Below are 8,111 nucleotides of genomic sequence, written 5' to 3' on the forward strand. Positions count from 1 at the left end.
TTTTCATTTTATAATTATAGAGGGTATGAAATTCCTCTCCATTTCACTTTTAATTTTCATTTTGTATTTATTGAGGGTATGAAATTCCTCTCATTTTTCATTAATTTAATTTACCACTTTATCCTGAGTGGTGACAGATGAATATGATTTTCGTTTATATTTGCACTGATATTATTTACATCAATCGCTCTTTCTGTAATAGGTAATGTGTTTGGTATCATGTAGTCACTCTCTATTTCTTATTTAAATTTGATCAACTAAGTTCAATAATCTATTCCTATATATATTTTTCATAATCCTTAATGATTTGATTATGAGTGTAAATTAGTCAATATCATCGACAATATTTTAACATGAGGAATAATTAGTTCTCCTTTGTCAGTATGGGTATTTACAATTGTTGTAAACGAGAAGAAAAAATATTTATTGTTGATAAATGTTGTTTTTGGTTCAAATCAACCGTGGTCATCCCACAGGAGTTCCGTTAGGCACTCATAGTTTTCCGAAAAGACACAACCTCGTAGTGAATCTATCTCGTTTAAAAGATTACCCAGTGGTTTAAAGTCTTTCCGTTTTTCGAGATTCGAAATAGTTGCTTCCTCTTTGGTATGAGCAGTTTCTTGTTGTTTGATTTGGCTTTGGGGTTCTTGAAAAAAGTTTCCGTTATCATAGGTAGTTTCTTGTAGCTGTTGCAATTTCAACCGAGTTCTAGTATTGCGGTATTCGCTCACAGCTTCCTCCGCATGGGCTTTCTTTAGCTGTTTCAGCGAAGAGGTCAATTTGTTCTGCGTTTTCTCCTTAATTTCGCAAAAATTATCACTTGGACCTTTAAAACTTGTAACTTTTTCATAGCTACTGAAACGTTTTGAATATTCTTCTAGTTCTTGAACTTTAGTTGACAACGTATCCTTTTCATTGAGTAGCTTTTCCGATCTATCAATAGATTCTGGCAAGTGTTTACTAAGGTCGCTCTTCTGTTGCTCCAACTTGATGATAACAGTTTTCATACGATGGTTTTCTTCTTCCAGATTCACAATATTTTGCTCGAAATCCATAAACTTTGAAGATTGGTCATTCTTCTCTTGCTCTAAATTGATAATAACCGTCTTCATACGAAGGTTCTCCATTTCTAGATCCAAAATCTTTCGTTCAAATCCCACAAACTTTGAAGAAATGTCACTTTTCTCTTGCTCTAAACTAATAATAACTGTTTTCATATTATGGTTCTCCTTTTCCAAATCCAAAGTCTTTTGCTCGAATTCCACAAACTGCGACTCCAACTCGTTCTTTTGTTTATTGCAAGTAGTTACCGTCAAGGATATCGTACTATCAAGATTCTTCACTTTTTCCTCAGTGGCCGCCAGTTTGTCCTGCAGATCGTTTACTTCATTCCTTAAGATATCTCTGTTTATCAACACTTCTTCCATATTCTTCTTATTGCTTTCGAGTTGCACCTTCAATTCGCGAACTTCACTTTCTTTACTTTCCAATTCGGAATTAATTGCCTTTTTGTTCTCAGCAACCGATAAAGCAAGCTCTTCCTCTCGCATCTTCAGCATAGTGACTTCCTGGCTTAATGTTTCATTCAATATTTTCTCATTGCTCAGCTTAGCTTCCAAAGCTTTCAACTTGTTAACAAATTTCTTTTCTTTTGCAGCCATATCGTTAGCAGCATCCCGCCTATCGTCATAAAGGTCTTTTATGTCACGTTGATACAGTTTTTCCAATCGAGCTTTTGATTCTTCTGATTGCTCCCATAATTCCTTGTATTTTTCTGCCTCCATTGCTGTCTTATTATTGCTAGTAGCATCGCTATTTTGCTTTAAGAGTGATTTTATTACCCGTTGGTAAGTGTTTGCAATCAAAAGCATTTTCTCTTCCGTATCTTTCCATAACCTCTTGTATTTTTCTACTTCCATTCTAAGGCCATTTTCCTCTTCGTTCGTCTTTCTGTGATTGTAATTGTTATCGTTTTGGTTGTAGTTGTTGCTGTTGCGGTTGTAATTGTTGTTGTTGCGGCTGTAATTGTTGTTGTTGTGGTTGTAATTGTTGTTGTTATTATTGCCTCGTGGCTTATCAACCCGACCCGGTTGTAGTCGCCTATGAATGCCTCTTAATTCCTCTTCCTCATACTCTCTCTCTTCCTCAGACTCTCTCTCGAGCCTGTCTCGCGATTCTCGGAAGAATCTATCCCGTTGGGAATATTTAGGAAATGCCATTTTTTTTTTTTTGAGGAAGCTATTGAAAGTGCTACTTCTATAAATGAGTTATCTGTGGCCGATAATTTTGTGACAGTTACTTATTTCACGCAAGTGCAAAATCCATAATCAATTACGAGAGAACTATAGAATAAAACAGAACTATTTTCCCGTCGTGTTTCTTCATGTTTAATTTTTTTTTCGTCCAATTTTTTAATTAATATCAACTGATATCAGTTAATATCATCCGTAAATCAAGCCGTGCCATCAACACTCCTAATATCATCACATGGCCATCCATAAAAGCAATAATCGAAAAGCGCGAAAAATAAAGTTTTAACGATAGGGTTTGGCCGTGTTTGTCGCAGTAACACGATCTTTGCTCTCATCTCCAGCAACCTATGTTTGTTTCTAATCACACCCATGTTCATTCCAAATCCGTAAAAATAGCAGGAGAAACCAACCGGGAAATAAATTGTTGATAGATTTTTGATAGATTCGTTCCTCTATAACCACATGATTAAATCAGATGATTCTTTAAAATTAAATTTTTTCTTATAAATTTTGCAATATCTTTTCTACATGCTTTACTAACATGATCGAAACTGCCATAAAATCTTCAAGCATTCCAAAGATTGCAATATTCATAGTTCATAATCTTCAATTTGATCAAGAGTTCATGTGAAAAGCCAACAAATATAATTATAAAAAAAAAGGATTTATTTACGTGGAATTTTTGTTACTTGCCTTTCTCGAACTCAAATAAAAAGATACAGTAATAGCATTCTATTAGAATGTTGCAATTTCCATTTTGTGCTAAGAGAACCAAAATGATATACACATGCGCACTGCACTTAAAATCACTCAATTAAAAAAAATATTGATTCGACTTACCCATTATTCTGCATCATATTGCTGGGTCCGATGAAGATACTTAGTTCCTCTTGTAGGAAATGATCTGGCAGTGATCGATTTGCAAGCGGTTTGCAAATGTGCGAATCAGTAGTGTCCAGCGGGTCCAACTTCTTTTCTGTTTTGACTCGATGAGTAACACAACAATTTTCGTTAAAAGGAATCCGAGATCAGCCTCACAATCAAACTGTGCACGGTTCAAGAGTTCTACTCAACTGAATGATTCACACTGTTTCGCCTAATAGTTTTCTGCGCAACACTTACACGATGTCTTCTGTAGCAACCAGCTGGGTCTTAGATACTTCAATAGGTTTTTATTCTTTTTCACTTTCCAATCACAAACGGCGTGCCTGCACTTGTTTAGCGCTTTTGCGCTGTCACCAGAATGTAGACGCGAAGTGGTCACGGCACTGCACTGGCTTTCTTTCGTTTCACTTAATGTAACTCTAGGTACACTGAAACAAACTACAAACACTTTATTAACTAAAGATAGATTGTATGTAATAATAAAATCGATGCACCACACCCGCGAACCGAAAGTCCAACCAAACTCACGCCGCAAACGATCCCACACGGACGACGATCCCACCGGACAACGACACCACAACAACAATACAACGCCGCCCCGGCGTCAATCGCGGGTCTTTTAACTTGCCGTCGCAAGAACTCATTCTCCCGATCTGTAAAGAAATAAGAGAAAAGTGTTGGGTAGACTTTCGGACCTCGATACAGAATCGCACGGTGTTTGGTGTGCCGTATTCTTAAAGCTAAGAAAGGAAAATTTATTAATATGGTAAGTTTGAGACCGGTGTTAATACTACTCACAATTTGGTCTTTCAATTCCGGTCTTGCCCAACAAATTATACTTCTCGCTGTTCTTCGCAAGATTAGAGAGCAGTTTGCCTAGTGAAGGTATCTAATAAGATAACAATCCAGATAAATAGTTTCAGCTGAACTTACGGTACAATAATTGTGATTCCTTAATATAGCAGAGGTTAGAGATGCAATGTTTGGTTGTGCTAGCCTATATAAATGAATTCATGATTAACTTCTAGTTAACTAAGCTATTTCAATCTTCTTACGAGGTATAAACGAAATAACTCAGATATAGGCACTCGCGCACAATTCCAAATATTAATAAATTAATTTATGATGTAAATTCAATATTTGCGAATGTTCTGAATACGTATCACATGCGAATAGACAATGTTTTTAATTTCTTTTTGACCGTTGTGACGTTTCCTCAGTCAGAGACTTCACATCGATGTCATTTTTGACTGGCGTCGATTCAGTGCTGCCAGTGTCGTTAACATCCCCCGGCCCGTAACGCACTTCCGGTTCCGCTGCGTCTTCTGCGTTACTCTCGCTTCTTAACTGGAGCACTGCTGGCTTCGATACGGGGCGACGGAAGACTCCACATGCAGTCCGTACGACTGCCTGGCGAATACATCCGTCTCGGCCTTGAATATCAGACAGAACACGTCCTCTGGTCCGTGTTCTAGATTTTACTGCTTTGTTGCAACCTATCTTTCTTTCTGTTCCACTCGATACATAATCCTTGTCTGCCTTCAGCTTATCGAGTGTGATCTCTCTTAATACCTGCTTCGTCGAACCTTTTGAAACGCATGTGCCATCCCCTAAAGATTTGGGACGAGAGTTTTCCGATTTTCTTTCGTTTTCATATTTCCCAAAGTAATTTTCACGAATATGAAAGCTAAAGTTCTGTGCCTCACGCATATTAGCTACATGTCCGTAAATAGACCAACCCAATCGAGTTTTAGCAGCCAGCGGGTCGCCAAGTTCTCCTTCACGTAGCTTTAATGTTGCAATCAAGCTAGCATTGTTGGAGCCTATCAATATACCAGGCGAAACTGCTTCATAGCTGCTCATCGGTAGCCCTTTTAAATGGGCATATTGACGTGCCAGCTCTTCGTACTTCAGAGTTTGCCTCGGAAGTTCCAGGTTCGGGACAGTTCTAGTATCATTCAGAGCAAAACTTTTACTGGCGCCTTGACCAGAAACTTCAATAGAAACCCGCTTGGAGTTTGGAATTTGCCGGTTAATGTTGCCCGTCCATGTTAGGCCCAAAGGAAGTGATTCACCATCATCTATGCCCAAACGATCGGCAATTGACTGTTCCATGAGCGTCATCGATGAACCGTCATCTAAAAACGCAAAGGTCTCGACGGATTTTTCATTCCAGGAAAGCTTTACGGGAATTATACGGAACATTGTAGCATTTCCTGTAGAATGATGAGCATTAACTCCCTCTCCGGAACTCACATTTACACTTCCTGCATTCAGCTCCAATTCGGACGTAACTTGCTGCTTCTGGTATTCAACATGCAGCAGCGGGTGGTGTCGTAGCTGACAACCTTCCATTCCGCAATTTCCTTGTTGCTTTCAAGGCCGCTGCCCATGTTTTCCCAAGCACATTTTGCAGAGATGATTTTCTCTAACAATTTCCCATCGATTCTCAGGACCCCATTTCTTAAAGATCACGCAATCTTTAACTTTGTGATTGGGTCCGTTACAAGCTAAGCACACCACTCCGGATATGTTTTCCTCTAAAATTTCCTTTTTAAATGGTTCAGCCACGGAATGTGCATTGAGAAAGTTTTTCTCTTTTCCTCGATCACTTCTTCCTGCTTGTGACTGCTTAGTGTCTGTGATGACTGTGACATCGGATGCTGCAGCGACGAGAGTTGACATGTAGGTCGAGAATGTACGTAAGTCGACCGCCATAAACTGCCGTTTGTAAAGTGCCCAATCCAACCGTTGTTGGGCTGGAATCTTTTCCACCAGTTCCTGTAGTAACGTTGGATTGCACATGTGTGCTATCTGTCCTGCTGCCTCCAAATGGTCACATAAATTCTGGACGGCCATACCGAATGATATCAGTGTATCTAATCGGTCTGATCGTGGTGCCGGAACCTCGCGTATCTTGTTCAACATCGTTTGAATTATCAGTTCTGGTCTGCCAAATAACATGTAGAGTGTGTTTAACACTTGTGGCACGCACGCCGGAAGTAACAACCGACTTTTAACAGCGTCAAAGGCCCTGCCTTGCAATGCTTTCTGAAGCCTGGCCAGGTTCTCGACGTCTGAATATCCACACGCCGTCGTGGAGTTCACATACGCACTATAAAACAAGGGCCAGTCTTCTGGGTCCCCTCGGAAAGGAGGAAGGTCCTTGGGCATAACCTGCCTCGCCAGAAGCTGGTGTTGCGTAGGAACGATTTGAAGCTGAGCTAGCGGATTAGGCATCCTTGGAAGACTTTGGAAGTTATTCTGACCAAGGGGAACTCCTCCATTTACACCAACATTATTTGCATATCCTGCATCTGGAAACTGCTGGAAGGCCTGACTACTCCCATTCATCGCGGTGTTGAAAGCCAGCCCAGGAACGAAGTTAGGAAAAGATGTTGCTGATTGCACGAAGGGTGCACTCACGTTTGTTGCTATCCCAGCATAGAATTGTGGTTGTGACAGAGTATTTGTCAACGGATTACCAGCTACCGATGAACCGGTTACTACCGAAAAGCCCGAATGATTCGAAGTAGGACCCACGGTTGGAACCGTAGAGCAGGCTGTCACAACGTTTGTTTGTGTATTGATTCCCAACCCTGGTGGCACTCGACTAACTAACCCTCTTGGCATCGCCCCTAAGTGCTGATAACGATTGATTTCAGTCTGCATGTTTGCACCTAGCCAACTATCAGTGGTTAACTGTGATGGTCCGACTGGCATCGAATGAACCGGAGGAATAGTTGTTGTCGGAATAACCACTGACCTACCTTGCGATCCGTGGATAGTTGACGACGGGTTTGGGTCAAGTCCGTGCACAGACGTACCTGAAGTGGTCAGAAAGGAACTGATGTCAAACGTAGGTGCAGCCGAAATAATTTCCTCTGCCCTTCCGCTCGGTTGAGCAATCGAAAGGTTCCTCATTTCGCCGACCATCTGTTGCATCCAGTTCTGCACTTTATTGGCTCCCGCCGCTGCAGACTGTCCACACAAGCTGTTCCCAATGCCTTCATGCGTTCTGTCAACGATGCCTAACATAGCTTTATTGGCAAGCTTCCTCAATTCCTGCCGCTTCCGTTCCATTTCTTGTCTATGGTTTTCTTCCATCTCCTTCTCCAAGTTTTCACGCTGTTCCTGAATCCACTGAAGGCTAGCCCTTGCCTGGTCTGTTAAGATCGACTGTCTTGGGTTTTCCAGACCCTGTGCAGCAGTCGACATTCCTGGTGGTGGCAACCCGAGTGGTGCACTGGTCGCGATTGACGGTAGACCGGCAGAAGGTGTCGTCGCTACAGATGGGACACTACTCACCGGAGTGCTTGTTTGCCCAGGTGGATCGATGGGTGGCAGAATCGAGCAATTACCACACACCCAGCTTCGATCCGCAACAGATTCATTCACCCCAGCGCATTGGTAATGATACCATTCTTCACACCGTGGACAGAACACCATGTTGTCCAGGTTGTTCGATCGCCGGCAGACTTTACAGTCGTTTCTATCCGTCTCCGGCATCCTTCTGTCCACAGATTTCGCGAAGCAAATTCTTTAAGTTTGTTGGGTAGACTTTCGGACCTCGATACAGAATCGCACGGTGTTTGGTGTGCCGTATTCTTAAAGCTAAGAAAGGAAAATTTATTAATATGGTAAGTTTGAGACCGGTGTTAATACTACTCACAATTTGGTCTTTCAATTCCGGTCTTGCCCAACAAATTATACTTCTCGCTGTTCTTCGCAAGATTAGAGAGCAGTTTGCCTAGTGAAGGTATCTAATAAGATAACAATCCAGATAAATAGTTTCAGCTGAACTTACGGTACAATAATTGTGATTCCTTAATATAGCAGAGGTTAGAGATGCAATGTTTGGTTGTGCTAGCCTATATAAATGAATTCATGATTAACTTCTAGTTAACTAAGCTATTTCAATCTTCTTACGAGGTATAAACGAAATAACTCAGATATAGGCACTCGCGCACAATT

At 41.0% G+C, this 8,111-nt stretch overlaps 1 protein-coding gene across 1 annotated transcript; it reads right to left on the reverse strand.

Annotated features, from left to right (window-relative positions):
• Positions 1-455: 455 nt before the first annotated feature.
• On the reverse strand, positions 456-7,646 carry LOC109423244 (putative uncharacterized protein DDB_G0271606). Its single transcript, XM_062843591.1, has 3 exons — positions 6,908-7,646; positions 3,093-3,228; positions 456-2,019 (listed from the first exon to the last, which is right to left on the reverse strand). Exons 1-3 carry the CDS (start codon positions 7,644-7,646, stop codon positions 456-458), a joined length of 2,439 nt encoding a protein of 812 aa, XP_062699575.1.
• Between the last annotated feature and the right edge of the window lie 465 nt (positions 7,647-8,111).

The sequence above is a fragment of the Aedes albopictus genome, unplaced genomic scaffold (genome assembly GCF_035046485.1).
Source record: "Aedes albopictus strain Foshan unplaced genomic scaffold, AalbF5 HiC_scaffold_317, whole genome shotgun sequence".
Taxonomy (NCBI): Eukaryota; Metazoa; Arthropoda; class Insecta; order Diptera; family Culicidae; genus Aedes; species Aedes albopictus.

Bases quoted from the DNA above. Each gene is read 5' to 3' on its own strand.
- LOC109423244 (XM_062843591.1), bottom strand. From the start codon at position 7,646: ATGCCGGAGACGGATAGAAACGACTGTAAAGTCTGCCGGCGATCGAAC. The intron at 3,229-6,907 runs GTAGGTCAGTGG...GAGTCAAAACAG, and splicing joins AACTATCCACGGATCGCAAG to AAAAGAAGTTGGACCCGCTG. The intron at 2,020-3,092 runs GTAAGTCGAATC...CAACAATTACAG, and splicing joins AATATGATGCAGAATAATGG to CCGCAACAACAACAATTACA.